The sequence below is a fragment of the Brassica napus genome, chromosome A9 (assembly GCF_020379485.1).
Source record: "Brassica napus cultivar Da-Ae chromosome A9, Da-Ae, whole genome shotgun sequence".
Lineage (NCBI taxonomy): Eukaryota > Viridiplantae > Streptophyta > Magnoliopsida > Brassicales > Brassicaceae > Brassica > Brassica napus.
The window spans coordinates 28,657,783-28,676,990 of record NC_063442.1 but is presented as its reverse complement, the minus strand read 5'-3'; the positions used below and the strand labels follow the sequence as shown (position 1 = coordinate 28,676,990).

At 30.3% G+C, this 19,208-nt stretch overlaps 2 protein-coding genes across 2 annotated transcripts; both read right to left on the bottom strand.

Moving 5' to 3' along the window:
• Nucleotides 1-528: 528 nt before the first annotated feature.
• On the bottom strand, nucleotides 529-3,967 carry LOC106422056 (ethylene-responsive transcription factor 11). Its single transcript, XM_048740114.1, has one exon. The coding sequence runs from the start codon at nucleotides 1,666-1,668 to the stop codon at nucleotides 1,192-1,194; it is 477 nt and encodes a 158-aa protein (XP_048596071.1). The 5' UTR covers nucleotides 1,669-3,967; the 3' UTR covers nucleotides 529-1,191.
• A 238-nt stretch (nucleotides 3,968-4,205) lies between these two features.
• On the bottom strand, nucleotides 4,206-5,029 carry LOC106422025 (ethylene-responsive transcription factor 11). Its single transcript, XM_013862850.3, has one exon. It carries the CDS (start codon nucleotides 4,926-4,928, stop codon nucleotides 4,440-4,442), a length of 489 nt encoding a protein of 162 aa, XP_013718304.1. The 5' UTR covers nucleotides 4,929-5,029; the 3' UTR covers nucleotides 4,206-4,439.
• Between the last annotated feature and the right edge of the window lie 14,179 nt (nucleotides 5,030-19,208).

Sequence of the window (19,208 nt, the reverse complement as noted above, 5' to 3'; positions counted from 1 at the left end):
ATCACGAATCATGCAATAAATTCTATAGTTTTATAAGGTCAAGATATATTTAGAATTATGGAAACTAAATTTGCATAGCGCTAATTTTGCTAACGTTTGTTGTATATCATGAAACTTATATTTACAGAGGACCGTCCATATCATTTTTATTGCAGTATAGTTTTAACCATTTATCATAACACTGTCCTATTAAACTTTTTTTTTTTTGTCAGCTATCCTGTTAAACTATAAGATACGTATCATTACAATTTAGTTTTTTTCTGTTATAAAAAAACTATAAGATATGTATAGAGAAGTAGATAAATATAAATGAACTATTCAGTTAAATATGATATATATATATATATATACCATCAAGTTACATGATATATATATATATATATATATATATATATATGCATAATTTGTGAGTTCAAATTTTAATTCTTATAAAACATCACAAACATAACGTAACTTGATGGAATAGTGACACATCAGAGGAAGCATATCCTTCTAAAAAAATTTGAACATTGTTTCTTGGTTTCTGACTGAATCTTTTTTTTTGGTATAGGTAAACAATAGACTTAGTAGTAAGGAAATGTTATACGAAGCCTGATGAAGTACGAAATTATCAATTTTGTTTGCAATTGATGATGTTGGTTAATGTTGATATTAGAAACTTGAAAGAAAATGATGAGGGGTCCTCGTTTTAGTTATTTTTTTTTTGTCAACTGATGTTTTATCAACCAAACTTCTGTACAAACCAGGCCCAAAAAGACCCAAAGAAAACAACAACAAAAATATATAACATAAAGGCCCAAGAAGGGCAAACCTAGATCGAAAGAAAGAGATGAGCCGCTCATGGTAGTATCATATAAGATTATAATATGTATTAGAAAGGTACCAATGGCAATTTATGTAATATGTCTAGTAATTAGAGGGTGATTTTAATGATGAGCTGAGAAGAATTATGGTGATGCCACGTAAGCTAAAATGGCAAACTTGTGAATAAATTACAAAATTAAGGTTACTCTATTAAAATGCTTCTGTATTAATAAGTAAGGGATTCTTCAAACTTTCTGCTGACAAAAGAAGGCACCAACTTATATATGATGTACTACAAGCTTCATGATCTCCAGTTTATCAAATATTCAATTCAGATATTTATGAACATTAATTTCATCTAAAAATTATAAATGTCCAATGCTATTATTAATTATCAGGCGTTGGAGGGAAATTGAGATCGAAATCCAAGGGCACGCGTGATGGTTTCTGTGGACTACGGTCCATCACCACAGATGACGCTTCCGACTCCTCGATCACCATCATCCCAGACTTGACCTGAATCTTCGGGAAAGGGAACCTGGTGTCAAGATTGAGATTGGTGATCGTCGAGGATGATCCGACGGTGCTGCTTTGGTTCGGACTCTCGTTGTCGACCAAGGAAGGTCGAGGGAAATTGGTTTGGGCTTTTGCCCCGCGAAAAGCAACAGCGGCTTTGTCATAGGCACGAGCCGCTGCTTCGGGAGTGCCAAGCCAGACTCGAGCCTTCTGCACCGGATCTCTGATCTCCGCGGCGTAACGACCCCGTGGCCTCTTTCTCACTCCTCTATAACGGTTTTCTTTCTTTCCGCCGTCGCTGTTGTTTGTTTTAACGGCCGCCGTTTTACCTGTCGTCGGCGGCGCCATTTAGACAAAACAAAAGAAAACTATTTATTTATTACAAGAGGGAGGAACTCGAGAGGTTACGTTTGTGAAGTTTGTGGGAGAAGAGAGGTATATATATATACATATACATACAGTGAATGAAGATGCTTTTTATTGGGGTTTTTTCTCGAATGACTTTTAATGTCTTTTGTCTATTTTTTAATTTTATATTTGCAGAAAATTATATTTAATGTTTTTTGGTGGCTTATAATGGCTTTTCCAATAAATTTATTTCTTCCTCTATTGGTAAGCAAACTGCAAACAGACACAACGTGGCAAATAATTAGAGTTGATCTTTTCTATAGATTTTGTTTTTGTTTTAGTAAATTAATGCAAATAAGTGTGTAAATCATTATAATAATTAATTATATATTTTTATCAGCTAAACAAATATTTACTATACACTTTAAGTACATTGTGATTTGCAGATATACATTTAGAGGGTGTTTAGATGAAAAGCAATTGATTTCATGTAAAGTTATTCATATACTTAGAAATTTATTAAAAAGATAACTTTTAAAAAAATATTGGAAAACCCACTATAAGCCATCAAAATATTAACACAATTTTTATAATTATAATAAGTAGATAAAAGACATTTAATGTGGTGCTACATTGACCTTCCACAGCAGGTCTATGAACACCGATGGGATGACTGCTCCACAGTGAGCTGGATTACTAGGATCACAGTCGCGACATCTACCACCCAAAGAACATTGTGTCGGACCAACCTAGGCGATCACATGGAGACTGTTGTAATCTGAATCTGACTATTGTGACCATTCTATATTACCCATATTTGTAGATTTGATTCGTGTTTTGGCTCGATCCATTCTCTTAATTTTTAAGACCCCTTTAAATATTTGTTTAAGCTAATGGCTTAGCTATGTTTTATCCATTGTACAAACCTAAGATCCTTGATATTTGTCTCTACGTTTTATGGAATTTCATCTTGTTAACTTTTTCTCCATTGTACAAACCTAAGATCCTTTTCTCCATCTTCTCTGTCATTATTAAACAAAGTATCCTCATGCGTATTTATGTTTTCAGGTTAATTAGTGAGTTGACAATCCTAGATATTTAATTAGGTAGATTAAAATGACTAAGAGATGATTTATGATGCTTAGAGCGATATTATAGTTATTTCTTACTTATGAGATGTTTTTAATGCTAGGTTGGCTTTGATCATGTGGATCTAGAATTTACGTGATTTCATGTCAGGAATGTGATTGATGAAATGGTTCAATAACTATCATAATGTGCTTAGTATGCTAAGCCAATGGAAACCAATGTCTAAAATAATTAATGTTTGTTAAGATTTGTGTGTATTAGACTACACCAGTGATCCTAGGGTTAAGTCACTTTTTTTTTTAATTGATTATGTTAGTATCCATAACGATTACCAAAATTCAAAGATTTATTTCTTAAAAATTTGTTTGAGTAGCTTTGCCTTTTGTCTTTGTTAGCTTTTTTTTTTTTTTTGGTCAATGTCTTTGTTATCTTTGAAACTTGTTTTAGTGACCTGTTTAGTATGATTGCTTCGATTGTGGCTTTATCTGATAGTACTAAACATCAACAACGAAGCTCGTATTTAAGGTAAATAGATAAAACAGGAATTCGAGGTTCTGATCTTTACAAAGATGTTTTTTTGTAAAAATCTTTACAAAGATGTAAAGATCACTTTTAACACGTGAAAGTACTAAGGAATTAACCAAGTGGTGATAGCCTAGTAGCAATCTTTTGGGGATTGGTGTGTATTCACATCAGTCCTTGGTTCGATTAACTAAATTATCATTATCTGATCAGTCTGGATTTGGGTTTCGCCTCAAGTAGTTTACATAGTGGATCGTAACAGATGATCGGTCAACTCCCTAACATTTGTTGGTAAGTATACCAAATTCGGGTCAGACAGTATGATAGCCAATCCATTCTGTAGCACTCCCGGAGCCGACAAGATCAGCTGATAGGTTTTATCAAAAAAAATTGTAATAGGTAGTTACCATGGGTTCAAGCATTTTATTTTAATAGAAGTCCATGATAAAATATAGGTTTTGTTTGGTAACAAATTATACTGTTAAAATATTTATAAATCCTAAATAAATTAATAATACTATAATTGTGTTAGTTTACTGTTGTAATGTTTTTTTTGTAACTGATTTTTCATTTTTTAATATTCATTTAGTCTTAATATATAATATCATAATTGTGCTAGTTTAATGTTACAAAATAAAACAAAGGATAAGAATTTTAACATGTTTAAAGTTATAGGTTGTGTATAATAAATTGATAAATAAACATAAATTTATACTTGGAATATTCCTTTAAAGTAAAATACATTGGAGAAAATCTTTTTCTATTTTTAGATTGAAAATAGAGATAACTATTAGAGATGATTGAATGATAACTACTTAATATGTGTTCTTTCAAAAGTCATAAATGACTTAATATCATGATGACTTTTTCTAATTTCTAATAAATTAGAGATAACTACTTAATATGTGTTCTTGCAAAAGATTGAATGATATGAGAAAACAAAGTTTTATTTATGTTGATCAGAAAATACAAAAGATATGCAATTAATGATAAACAACAGCAGATGAGAACACAAATACTTTTTTAACTCTCTGCTGACAAAAAAAGAAGAACATTTATGAATAAGAAGATACGACATCTTTAGATTTGGATTTAAGAACATTTAATTCATCTAAAAGTTATAAAATCCCATGTTCATAATGATATCCCATTAATAAGAATTAGGTCTCAGGCATTGGAGGGAAATTGAGATCGAAATCCAAGGGGAGGCGTGATGGTCTCTCTGGACTACGATCCATCACCACAGACGATCCTTCCGATTCGCTCCTTGACGTCTCGATAAAGAACATCCCGGACTTGACCTGAACCTTCGGGAAAGGGAACCTGGTTTCAAGATTGAGATCGCTCATCGTCGTCGTCGATGATACGACGGTCCTGCTTTGGCTCGCACTCTCGTCGTGGACGAAGTCAGGATAAGCAAAATTGGTTTTGGCTTTTGCGCCGCGAAAATTGAGATTGGCTTTGTCGTAGGCACGAGCCGCCTCTTCGGCAGTGTCGAAAGAGCCGAGCCAGACTCGAACCTTCTTCACCGGATCTCTGATCTCGGCGGCGTAACGACCCCATGGCCTCTTTCTCACTCCTCGGTAATGGTGCTCTTTCTTTTCGCCGACGTTGGTTTTAACGGCCGCCGTTTTTACTGTCGGCGCCATTTAGACAAAACAAAAAGACTCTTTTTTTTTTGTTAAGCAAAGTACGAGAACTTGTTTTTGTGGAGTTTATGAGAAGAGAGTGTTCGTATTTATACAGACAAGTTATGAGGAGTCTGAAGAAGTTGTAGTATTTCGTAATTATTAGCAATTTCGTGGCATCTTGTTTTTTGGTCTTTTTGCTACTTTTACGGATTCTTTTCTTTAAATGTCTTTAATTGTTTGACTACTTATAATGGCTTTTTCTAATAAATTTCGTGCGGGCATAAGTCAGAGAGAAGACCACGCGTTTACTTTGGTACGTGTCGTTTTGCTGCGGCGCACATCACTGTCTATATTTTCTTCCTCTATTGATAAAACAACAAATAGACACAACTGCCAAATCAGTTATAATTTTTATTTTCCTATAGATATATTTTATTTATTGCCAAAAAGATATATTATATTTTGGTTTATTGAAATTAAGTCTAATTTAATTTGTAACTTCATAACCCGATATAATAATACTCCATCCGTTCTTAAATATAAGACATTTTACACAAAAACACATTTATTAAAAAAGTTACTTTTTACTTATAAAATATCACTAAAATTATAAATTATTAATTATTAATTAATTACAAAATAAAACTATTAAATTTGATAAACTATACAATTTTTGATAACCTTAAAATTACCTATAAATATAAAAGCATCTTATATACTAGAACATTAAAAAAAAATTAAATATTTTGTATTCCGGAACAGATGGAATATTGTCTACTAATTTCAGTTTTACTACATTGATAAGAAATTGAAACGCTGTAGCTTATCTTAATTTGGATTTTGTTTAAAAATCACTTTTTACAGAATTCTGGATTTAACACTGTAGTCTCCCTAAACATAAGACCACAGTATTGTCATCCACCATTTATAAATGACATTATGGTTTAAAAATATTTTTCTATAATAAATGTCTAAGTATATGATTTACAGTACATGAAATCAATTGCCTTTCATCTAAGCACCCTTCGAATTTACATTTACATATAATAAGGTAATAATAGCGTATAATAATATGTGCTCAGCTAATAAAATATTGAAGTAATTATTATAATGATTTAAACACCTTTAATATTTTATAGAAAAATATAACTAAAGAGATGGAAAATTAGATAGCAATTTACGGAAATTTTCTCTAAATATATTAATAAGAAGATAATCATATTCTAATCAAATAAGCTAATCAAATCAACAATATATTTGAAAAACTTATACAATATCAGAATAAATATAGTATATTTCAAAAAATAAATAATATATACAATTGCTTATCTTATTATTCTTAATTATAATTAATATATATATATATATATATATATTTATTTATAATTGCTAAATCTTCTTAATTCTTAATTGTACTCTTTATATGCCAGATGCCATGCGAGAAAATTTTTAACTTTGAAATACATAACAAAATTTTCTAATTATTTTTAAAAATTAAAAATAAGTGATATGCTTAAGTAATGCTAATTTTAGGTTTAATTTTTAAATATATTGTATATATCTCTATAATATTATTTGAGAAGTCGGTTTCCTACGTGTCGCATTCCTGTTAATTTTCATGGTGGTTGATTACGATGATACATTTAATAAATTAAATATATCTAATTATCATTATTAAATATATTTTTTATTTCGTTTTATTTTTCTTTTGATTTAGTTTTCTTTTTTTTCAGATCACCTATGTATAAAGAAAATTTCAAAATTTTAACAAAGAAAATATCTTTTATACATATTGTAATTCATAAAAAAAAAATTTACAAAATAATCTTGATTTTAAAGTAAAGAAATAATATTCTCTCTTAAAAGATAATCTTAAACAACATAATATATATTTTAAAGGTATTAAGCATTTTATTTTAATCAATCTATTTTCAAATTATTACAACATAAAAAGATGTCTTGAGTGGATAATTTTTTTTATTTAAGTTCCCTTTTATATTTTTCAAATAACATATATGATAAAAAAATATTTATAAATTTTTTTTAAAAATATTTTATATATATGATGTGATTTCATAAAAAAGAAAGCTTAGAAAAATAAATTTAATATTAAAGTAAAGAAATAATCTTCCTTTTTTAAAATATATCAGTTATGTTTTTTTTTTGCAGTTTTGTACATATCATCACTTTATTTTTGAAAATTAACATATACCAAATTAATAAGAAATCAAAAATATATTTACACATCTATAATAAAGAACCAAACTAATATAATGAATAGCGTTAATACGATTTGGTTGAATTAGATTAAAAATAATTATACTATAATTTGCTAAAATATATGTAACACAATATACCCACAAAATGAGTAACTAGACCAATCTAAATTTTATATACAAATAATATATTTTTATTTATAGTAACATTTTATACATATAAATTATATAACGACTTAACATATTACTAAATAAATATGAATTCTCAACTAATAATATAAATATATTATCCAAATATTGCAATTAAGTATTTTGTGTAACTTTTATATATATATGCATAAGGTTTCAAAAGACTATCATTGTTATATTTATTTATATAATTTTGAATTGATCAACACTTTAGTTTACTTTTACCATTTGATTTTCAAAACAACATATATTAAATTATGCATATTCTTACTAAAATATATTTACAAATCTAAATCCAGAATGAAACTACATGGAAAAAATTAAAAAAATCAAAATTTAAATCTGTATAAAAAAATATTATAGTTGAATCAAAAAAAAGTAAATGTTATCTAATATATCCAAATGATAATGAGATATTTTATATCTAAAATTATACGTCTAACTAAAATAACAAAATATTATTTAAATAAACTATGCATATTAATAAAACATAAATAACAGAATAACTAAAATTAAAAACAAAATATTCATAAATTATTATAATGTATTTACTTTCTAAATATTATATCCACAGATGAGCACGTAAAAATCAGCTAGTATTATATAACTTTAAGGCCACCACCATAGTCTAGTCAATTATTAAGTCACTAAAATCTCTATAATATTATTTGAGAAGTCAGTTTCCTATGTGTCGCTCTCATGTTAACTCTCACGATGGTTGATTACACTGATACCCTTAATGAATTAATTTAAATTTAAAATACTATTACTTATTTTTTATTTAGTTTACTTTTTAAAATTTTCCAAAAACATATACAATAAAAAAAGAAAAATTTTATAAAGTAAAAAAAAAATTGAAAAACGAAAAATATATGTATATATAATATGATTTCATAAAAAGGAAAAGTTAACAAAATAGTAATATTACATTTAAAAATATTTTTAAATAACATAAAATATACTTTTGAAGTAATAAAAAAACTTTCTTTATATCTATATTTTCTTAGATGAAAAATATAAATTTGTATATAATGTGATTTCATTAAAAACAATTTACAGATAATCTTGATATTAGAAAAATATTATTTCTTTTAAAACATAATTTTAAAAAATACAGAAAAATTAAAAGTAGTAAAAATATTTTTATATATCTACATATTTTCATAGATGATTACATAAGATAATTAAGTAATATATACTGATATATGTTTAATTGGCAAAATAGTTTATAATTAGTAATATTGAAATGTTTTATTTATTTTTTATATATTTAGTTGATTATAATATCTTTTAGTTATATAAAAAAATATCAATAAACTATATTCGAAGTCAGTTTCCTATGTGTCGCTCTCACGTTAACTCTCACGATGGTTGATTACACTGATACCTTTAATGAATTAATTTAAATTTAAAATACTATTACTTATTTTTTATTTAGTTTACTTTTTAAAATTTTCCAAAAACATATACAATAAAAAAGAAAAAATTTATAAAGTAAAAAAAAATTGAAAAACGAAAAATATATGTATATATAATATGATTTCATAAAAAGGAAAAGTTAACAAAATAGTAATATTACATCTAAAAATATTTTTAAATAACATAAAATATACTTTTGAAGTAATAAAAAACTTTCTTTATATCTATATTTTCTTAGATGAAAAATATAAATTTGTATATAATGTGATTTCATTAAAAACAATTTACAGATAATCTTGATATTAGAAACATATTATTTCTTTTAAAACATAATTTTAAAAAATACAGAAAAATTAAAAGTAGTAAAAATATTTTTATATATCTACATATTTTCATAGATGATTACATAAGATAATTAAGTAATATATACTGATATATGTTTAATTGGCAAAATAGTTTATAATTAGTAATATTGAAATGTTTTATTTATTTTTTATATATTTAGTTGATTATAATATCTTTCAGTTATATAAAAAATATATCAATAAATTATATTCTACTTATATAATAATATTTTCAAATACAATCACAATTTTGTTTACTGCTCATTTTGAATTTGAAAGAATATATGTAACTCAATATATTCACAACATGAGTGACTCGACTAATCCAAATTATATCTAAAATCAAAGATTTAATTACAATAAGAATATATAATTTTATAAGAATTGTAATTTATTCTATAAATGTAAATCATAGGACAACTCAAAACATATTAAAAATGAATATAAAATATTAACCAACTGTTACAATTTAGTTTTTTTTTTGAAAAATATTCATAATATTATTGTTATATTAATTTATGTAATTTGGAATCAGATACTTTAGTATCTTTTTTTTATTTCATTCTAAGCACAGTATATCTTAAATTATACATAATTTTTATAAAATATATTTACTTTTCTAAGACAACAACAACCTAAATGCAAATAAGAAATTAATCAAAAATTTTTTGATATATAGAATAAAAAATATTACACTTGAACTCAGATAATAACTAATAGACGGTGAAAATAACAAAACCGATTAGATATAACATTTATAAAATCATATGTATAATTAAAGTAATATAATATTATTAATATAAATGATGCGTACAAATTATAAAATACTTAAAAATTATAAGTAAATAGCAATCAATTATTATAGTATATTTATTTTATAAATATTTATATCCGTGCATGAGCACGGGAAAATCACCTAGTACATATTATTCTGGAATATTTATTCATGGTTATGGGTTTTGGATATAGCGTAATCAAAGTTGCTGGTGGAGTTCGACCCGTTGTAGTTTTGATATTTGATAGACGTCTGATGAGCATCGAGACCAATGATACTAGAAAACCCGCTTTTGACTGTCGTGGATCTGGTGTGAGATTTTCAATGGCATCTTTGACGTCTTTTTTTTTCGGACATCCTTGATCCTTTGAAGAATTTTTTTGGTCGAAACGTCTATTTGAGATTCAGATTTCTTTTCATTACATAATTTTGTATAATTACCAGAATTTTCGCTTTACACCATATTTTACATTATTTAATTTTAAATTCTTGCGCGTTTTATTTATTTTACCAGTTTTACACTATGAAAGTAACGGTAACCATCATATGAATATTGAGAACAGATAAAAAAATGGGTAGAAATAAAATTTTAGTAATGATTCTTATCAAAACTAATAAAAAAAAAATTATTTTATAATTTTCTACAAACACAGTAACGAGAGAAAATGAAAAGGAAAAATTATGCCTCATAAATGATAATTTTTTTAAAGAATATTAAGGAATATAGTATTCCTCATCATTCTTTTGGTTACCATTATATATCATCCCTGACAACCGTTTTGGATGTCCTAAACAAAAATAATATAATCCACAAGTTCAAACCTATTTTTTTAAACTACAAAAATTTTAGTTTAGTTCACAAATGTCTAATTATTCATTTATTTCAACAACAATACGTAAGAAAAAAATAAGTCTAGTTTCTATAAATAAAATAGCACATTTCTCTAATTAAATATAAGTTGAATAAAAAGCAGAATTTTTAGAAGGAGTTGCATATAAAACTATATAAAATGGAAAAATAATTTTGGAATTCACTAATTTGTTTATATAATATGATGCCATAAGCGAATGTTTTATTTTTTCTTTAGTGGGCAGGGCTATGATTTATGTTCACAAATAAACTAGTGATATTATATTTTTATGATTGTTAGCTCCATAAGATAGTTGTTCGGATATATTGTTCTGTACACCTTCATTTAAATTATTATTATTCTTATTAATATTTTCAAAAACTTTTATTTATTTTTAAAAATCAAATCAAATACATAAAATACATTAATCTTATAGCCTGATTTTTAAAAAGAATTAAATGAATAGAGAAAGTTATTTTATAGGAAAATTTTGTGAATGCTATGTTTGAATATTTTCTGGTCAAGCTTCAAAATTTACTCTATTCTAGAGTATTAATGCTTTAATGTCAATGTTCTATAACAGGAAAATGATGTTTACAAAAAGAACCATACATAAGTTAGTTTCAGAAATCATGATAATTTTGACATGTGTTGTGATTTATAAATGATTTTAGCTTGAGATTTATAGTACGCGCCTAGTAAATGAGATTTGGTCAAAATTAATAATGAGATTTAGTCAACTGAGGGAGACATTCAGATCCAAATGTCTCAATTGTTCCCATCTTGACCACCAGAGAATATCCAAAGTCTCATCCTTTGTATTTTTCCCCAATGGTTACGTTATACTTCTAAGTTTATGACTTGTTAATATTCCTTTATCACAATGGTGATGTTTCATTCATGTATAAACCCACTCCTTTGTCCCCTCTCTGAACCATTAACCTTAAAAAGTTAAAATGTTCTGACTAGAAAAAAAAAACATTTAACGCGTATGACGTAAGTACATATCCGATTCGGAATAGTACGTGGTCCAAATGTTTTTTTATTTAAATCGTGATAATGATGCGCCACCGTGTATATAAATGTGGGTCTATGGATGAATAACTTTTTTGAATTTTTAATATACTATCTAGGTTTAAAAGTCTAAAATTTTTGGTATAAGAAAAGTGAGATCGTTTTGCTACAGCTTTCCTATAACAATCAAATATACTTGCAACATCAATATATATTCTAACATCTTAATCTCTTATTAAATAAATATATATTACTCTTGCTTGCGATCTAAATAACATGTATGAAATGAGTCGAAGCTAGAGATAAATTTTCATGTGTCTGTTTTATATATGTTAAAGTAGTTTAAATCTCTTTCTTGACCTCTACTGCATTTTTTCCTAGGACATACGTACAGTATGTATATTGTATTCGATGACACGGTCAAGGCTTGTATACGCGCGATCACGAAGATTCTTATTGATGACACCCAATAAGTGGAATGTAGTGGTGATATTCTTTATGACGTCACCCCTCATTTCTCTCTTTCCAAAAATCGCAGACTGCCATTGAAAAGTCAATTTGTGAGAACATAATCGCTTGCCCGGACTGGGAAAGATCAAGTCATGAGGTAGCGGAGCGTGTCTAACCAGTCTCGGCGTCATGGTGATACACAAGACCTTGCCAAAGAGGTTCTACCAAACTATATAAGAGAAAAGGCAGTGTTGGTTCCTAATCTAGCAGTCACTCCAGCCAAAGAATGGTTACAACTCGACACAAACTCATGGGCCGAAGAAAAGTAACAAGCTAGCTCGAGGTCGACAGTGAACTTCGAGCTCGATCTCGACCAAGTCAGGAGAAATCCCAAGAGATTTCTGCAATCAAGTTATCAAGATGAGAAGTTTTTTTTAAAAGTTATCAAAAAGAGGAGATATCGAAAGTTCGGAACGAGATAAAAGGAGTGGAGAACATGAGAGGAGGGACACACATTCCAGCTTACACATACACATCTATGACCTCGAGCTCTTACTGCCTAAACACTTCGACCTCGTTTACACCTTGTTCTTCATTAGTTTTAGTCTCATTCTTGTTCATAAAAACTTGTAAACTCTTTGACATTAATATATAGTCCATTTTCGTCTACTGAATCTAATTACATTAATGTTATAAGGATATTATTGTTTGCAAGTTTTTTTACCCTAATTTTAAAAGCAAACATTATCAAATTTCTAATGTAGGTTTTAGGATCCACATGCAGAAAAAGATGACCACACGTCTCTTTAATTAGGTTTTCCGCAAAGGAGACAATTTTGAGAATGACTCCCTTGTTGCTAGCCGATCCTTCATATCAGGCCGAACAGCTATATATGAAAGTACCGCTTGTCAAAACCAAAAGCAAACGGAACCATGAGGCAATTTGGCGAATGTGTTCTGATTTGTTCCCAGGTTTGACGAGATGAGAATTGACCTTTATATGAATCCAAGCTGGTTTGCCATAGTATAAAATCCAGCCCAGTACCAAACTGACCGCGGTAACACCGATTATTGATGCCATCCCTGCGGGTTGGTAGTTTGGTACCATGCAAAAATTGAACTATAGAGCTTTGGTTAGTCTACTTGCTGTTGGATCACCAACCACTAGGATTGTTGACTGATGTGTTCAAAGACAATATGAAAGGATGGATATTTCAAATAGATGATGAGTTAAAGAAAAAAATCCAACCCGGTCTTTAGTTGGGTCTTTCGCAACTGATGAATTATATGCGTTAAATATTTAGGTTTCAGCATTGGTTGGGTCCATCGCAAGTGATGAGTCATGCGTGGCTGAGTTCTATTTTCCAGACAAACTAGAAAAAAGAACGTGAAAACAAATCTATCCCTAAGTCACTTCGAAGAGTTTAATAACCGACGCGATTGCTTTGCCAAGTGTACATATGACGTGATAACCAAACCAGCTATTGACTCCTGAAAAGCCCTCTCTTCATTACATTATACCTTTGATACAAAACAAGTTAACTGTATGATATTAAAAGAAGACATGGGCTGTAATCCGCTATCCAATCTGGTTTTAAATAGCCCAAAAAAGGCAGGAACATCGCACATCCTAGGAGTCTTGATGATGGTTCCTCGTGTTTCTAGCATGTCTATGTTTCTCATAACTACCTTTGCTATTGTCATCATCTCTACCGTCATGACAAAACCCACTATATCGACTAACAAGTCTCCATCCCAAGATTTGGAATCTTCCTATTATCCTATAAGGTGAAATCCATGAGCTTTTTGTCAAAGTTATATGGCGATTACGGGTTTTGGAACCCTAACCCAGATTACAGAGAAGGTTTTTCTAATCCCGGTCCACTTCCACATGGCAGCTTAGGTCCCAAACAGACACACATAAGAAACCAAAATGAACCCCAAAGTGGTAACTTGTGTCGGATATGTTCTTCAACTTTGCTACTCTCGGCTTTTGATACATATGGGTGTTATATAAATAAGGTAGTGGTGATAAGGCATGTATACTTACTGCGTATGAATATGAAAAATTTACGCTCTAGCATACTTTATCTTTTCTCCATAACATTCTAACATACTTTCTCCATGTGATATACTTTCTTATGTGCTATTGTCTTATTTACCCCCGAAACTAGAAATTATTTAGTTACCTTTTCTTTCTCTTTATTTTTCTTTTATCGTGACCCAACATCTCATTCTCTGACCTAGATCCCCTTCATTTTATTGTTCTAGCGGAATTACGAAGGCAGCCACCTCCTCCTTCTCGACGAAAACACAATCTCCTGTCAATGTTTCACCGGTGTTAATCGTTGATTATATAAATCATAATGAAGAGTATGACCTCTCTTACTTGATTTTAATTTCCTCATCCCATGATTATGGCTATTGTTGACAACTAGATCTCCTTCTATGGTTATGCAGAAACCGGAGAAAGTTTTCGTCAAGATACGATGTATTGTTTGCAGGATACCACTTCTACTCACCCAGAAAACCCTGACCACATCAAGAACTCAATTCAGGATATCGAACCTACTTCTCCACTTAGCAGCTAGTTCAACGCTGAGCAGTTTTCAAACAACCCTCGGTCTAGCCTACTAACCACCGACCACATCTTGCTTGACCACCCAGACGAAATCATCACCAGCGATCATCCGATCACTGCATACAACCCAGTGTGTCAGCCCTCCGCATACCCGATACATTTTTCACCCGACCACGATTCTCCCACCCACACTTCACCCAACCACACTTCTACACAACACAACTCTCCTGGACAGGCCTCCGCTGCAAACATGTCCGCTGACCACAACTCGCCCAACCACACTTTCCATCTCTTGACCATGCGGACCTGCACACCGAGCAAGGAATAGTCAGAGACCAATAGCACAATCACTTAGAGATACCAGTTTATGTTGAATCTAGGTTTCGAATCCTTACCACACCTTCACTGAACAGATATTGTGTTCTTTCCCAACGAGAAAGAAAGCCAGCAATTACTTCATCTAAGTTATCACTTTTAGATAGTAGGTTTCTACTTGATGTAACACCAACCATCCGATTCGTTTTAAAATAACTTAATCTGATGGTTCACAACATATCTCATATTTATTAATAAACCTAATAATTTATTGCAAGCAGAGGAATAATGCAAGTATGGTCGCTTTCATACTTTAAACTTGAACAGACTGTGAGATTTGGTTGAAAAGTAAACGTAACATTTAGTAAAAATTCGTTCACGAGAAGGGTATTTATGGAAGTGAAAAATCAAAAGTAAGTCAAATAGTACACCTCAAGTGTAAAGTACCTAAATATGTTAAAGGTCCATGACAAAGTAACCCATCATGTAACTCTCTCTATGAATATTGTGTTCGTTTGTGTTTTGTAGTAGATATATTATATTATATATATGCAGTTTGTTCACTCTCTATAAAAATCATGTATGTGTGAATATAATCTTAAGAACATTTCATTACTTATAATGATGAGTAATAGTTGTTCTCAAGAATCATTCCTATAAAAAACGGATTGAAGAGATAGACAAACCCCCAACAAAATTACATTCCTTACTAAATTATTCAAATAATACCCCCCCCCCCCCCCCCCCCCCCCCCCCAAAAAAAAACTCTTCACACTCATTAAGCATTTTGGTTAGTTAAAAATATATTTTTCATCAAACAATCAAGATAAAAGATTCGTTTCTCCTTCTCAACTATCAGAACAAACCAATGAGGAACACAACAATCTAGAATTGCACAGTAAAAAACAAGAGAGTATGGTTTTCTAGCAACTGTGTCTCCTTTGCCCTTAATTACATTATTAGAGAGGATATGCAGAACTTCTTTATGTGCGTGTATGAGATTCAGCTAGTTTAGAAACAGGGGCCTAGGTGTTTGCTTGTCTCTCTTTAAAATCATTCTAACATATTTTAAATAACATTTCTAAATGATTAAATTGTTTTCTAAATTTTAAGACTATTATTATGTTTTATAAATTGTTAGGAACCGTATCATAAAAAGCATTAGTTGTAGTTATTGTATATACTATATACTATACGATGGTGGTATTGTGGCATACGAGTTTTAGGCTGCTAATCAACTTGAGTTTAAAGGCATTTTATTTGTTAAAGAGTTTAAAGGCATTTTATTATACATGATCACACGGATATATGTCCCATTGCTGAGATCATTTGTATATTTGGAGAAAAAGTTCATATGTGGATTGTATCTCCTATCAAAATTAGGCTGCACAATTCCATAGGTTTACGATACTACGACTGTAACTGAAATATCATTTTTAGAATAAATTGTTTTGGAATGCATCATTCCACTGAATTCTAAAAAAATATTTACCAGTCACACTAAAAAGTTGTTTAAACCAATTCTACATAATTCATTTTTGGAATAAAACAAAAAAAATAAATCATTTGTAAAATTTATTTCTTTTATTTAGGAGTTAAAATCTTTGTGAATCAATAGAATGCATGGAATTCATTATTTCATTATAAATGTCAGTTTTTATTCCACTTCATCCAAAAAGGAAGGAGGATTGGGTTCCGATCGTTCGAAGAATTTAATATAGATTTATTAGCTAAACAATTTTGGCGATTGGAACACAACCCAAATTCTTTACTTACAAGAGTCCTTAAAGGGAGGTATTTTAGAAATTCACATTCTTTCAAAGCACCAAAAGCTTCAAGACCATCCTATGGCTGGAGAAGCATTATGGCTGCAAAAGATCTTGTCACTAAAGGTCTTAGACGAACAATAGGAACAGGGGAATATACACTGGTTTGGCAAGACCCGTGGATACCGGATGAGACCGCCATGCCTCCTACGATAACACTTGGTTATGATCCGAACCCGAGAGTGTCTGACCTAATCGATCCTGTGAAAAAATAGTGGGACAATTCTAAACTCAGGAAATTTCTCCACCCCAACGACATACCGTTGGTTCGAAGCTTAAATCTCAATAGAAATCCCAGTCGGGATGGATATTGCTGGAACCTAACCACTTCTAGGAAATATTCGGTCAAGTCAGGCTACATGCTTGCAAGATCAAAACCAGATGAGGATACTGAATTTAGGAACCATCTACCTTCCCTCAACCCGCTCAAGGAAAAAATTTGGAAAGTCAAAACCGGAAAATAATCTGCCATTTTATGTGGCAGATCCTATCGGGGGCAATTTCAGTCAATGAAAAACTTTTCAAAAGACACATTAGGAATGATCCTAGCTGCCCAAGATGTGGCTATGCTGAGGAAACGATTAACCATACGATTTTTACATGCCCTCCCGCTATGCAATGCTGGGCCCTCTCTACGGTTCCTTCGGCTCCGGGAGTCTTCCCATCAGAAAATCTCTATACCAACATGGATTACCTCCTTTCAAGATCCAATACGGGTGGAACTATGGAGGAATTAACCAGGGTCTTCCCTTGGATTATTTGATATATATGGAAAGCCCGGAATGAAAACTGTTTAATGAACGTGAATTTTCACCTATGGACACAATTGCTTTGGCGATACGTGAATGTAATGCATGGTTTTTGGCCAATGAAGTGATCGATCCAGGCGAAAGCACCATGGACTGAGGTACTTACATTCATATGTAGGGTGGACGGATCGTGGAAAAATGATGAAACCACGAGTGGAGTAGGATGGATCCTACAGTTACAAGACGGCTCAATAGATATCCTAGGGCTCCAAGGCTATCATAGACAAATCTCACCGCTTCATACTGAACTACGTTTGATATGAGCTTTGAAATGTTTACTTCGCCATCAGTGTTACTGCAATTATTTTGTTACTGACTCTCAAGAGCTAGTCAAAATTATCGCTACGGCTGAAGACTGGCCGGCCTTTGCAGCTGAACTTAACGAGTTTAAAACTTTATAGACATCCTACCAAGATGGACAAGTGGCCTACAAGAGCAGATTCAGTAACACCAAAGCAGACTTCCTGGCAAAACAAGCTCGAACAAGGAAGCGTGTTTTCTCATATGTTAACACGTGTATGCGACACTGGATCGACATTCGCAACTCAGCTTTCGCCGATTCGTACTAAGATTTATCTTTGTATCTTATCGTGAAAAAAAAATATTCCACTTCATCCATTATTTCATTTATTTCTATTCCACAAACAATCATTCCTATTATTCATCATATTCCATATAAAAAAACAGTTACAGCCTATAAGTTAACAGAAGTTATTGTATAATAATATTTGAAAGTCTAATATCTCGTCTAACGTCGTTACTGTTTCGATCATACATGTGATGAACTCCGTGTAAAAGATACAATTTATGTATTTGTTAGCTCTCTGGCAATTGCAATTTTCCATATGTACCAACTATGGTGTGGTTGACACTCAATCAAACAAAATCAACGTTCTTATGGCAAAATCCTACACAGAAATAAAGCATTGAATCGTGATGTAACGCCTTTCCCTCACAGCATTGCACTATGAGAAAAGTCTTCCAGCGAAAGTGTCATGTCACTACAGGTTTACATCAAATTTCGTCAGAACATTTGACCTATTTATTATAAAATGTCCCCAGCAGCTTGGAGCATGCCTAGGCTCATATTCTGCTGAACCAGTTTTAAAGAATAAGCGGCCTTTCATTCACACGTTTGGTCGTGCATACCATACACATTTCATTTCGCAAGGACTGCAGCATATCTACGATGTTCTCTCTTTTTTTTTAAGAAGAATGTTCTATATTAATTTATAATCTTTTTCATTCCGTTATAAATATATTTTTTACAACACATTATAAATACCATTTTATGCATAGCAATATGAATAACAAATCTATAATGTTCTTTGTTAATACTCTATATTTTAGTTCTCTATTTATTAAATAAAGTATCATAATACAAATAAATCTAAAAATTTGATTTTAAAACAAATATATACACACATATATGTTCCAAAAATATATACATATATGTACAGATCTACTGATTTATTTGATTGAAATGTAACTAGTATCTTTAGCTATAAT

What these genes read in the sequence shown, in the direction of transcription:
- LOC106422056 (XM_048740114.1), bottom strand. Translation starts at nt 1,668, where the DNA reads ATGGCGCCGCCGACGACAGGTAAAACGGCGGCCGTTAAAACAAACAAC.
- LOC106422025 (XM_013862850.3), bottom strand. Translation starts at nt 4,928, where the DNA reads ATGGCGCCGACAGTAAAAACGGCGGCCGTTAAAACCAACGTCGGCGAA.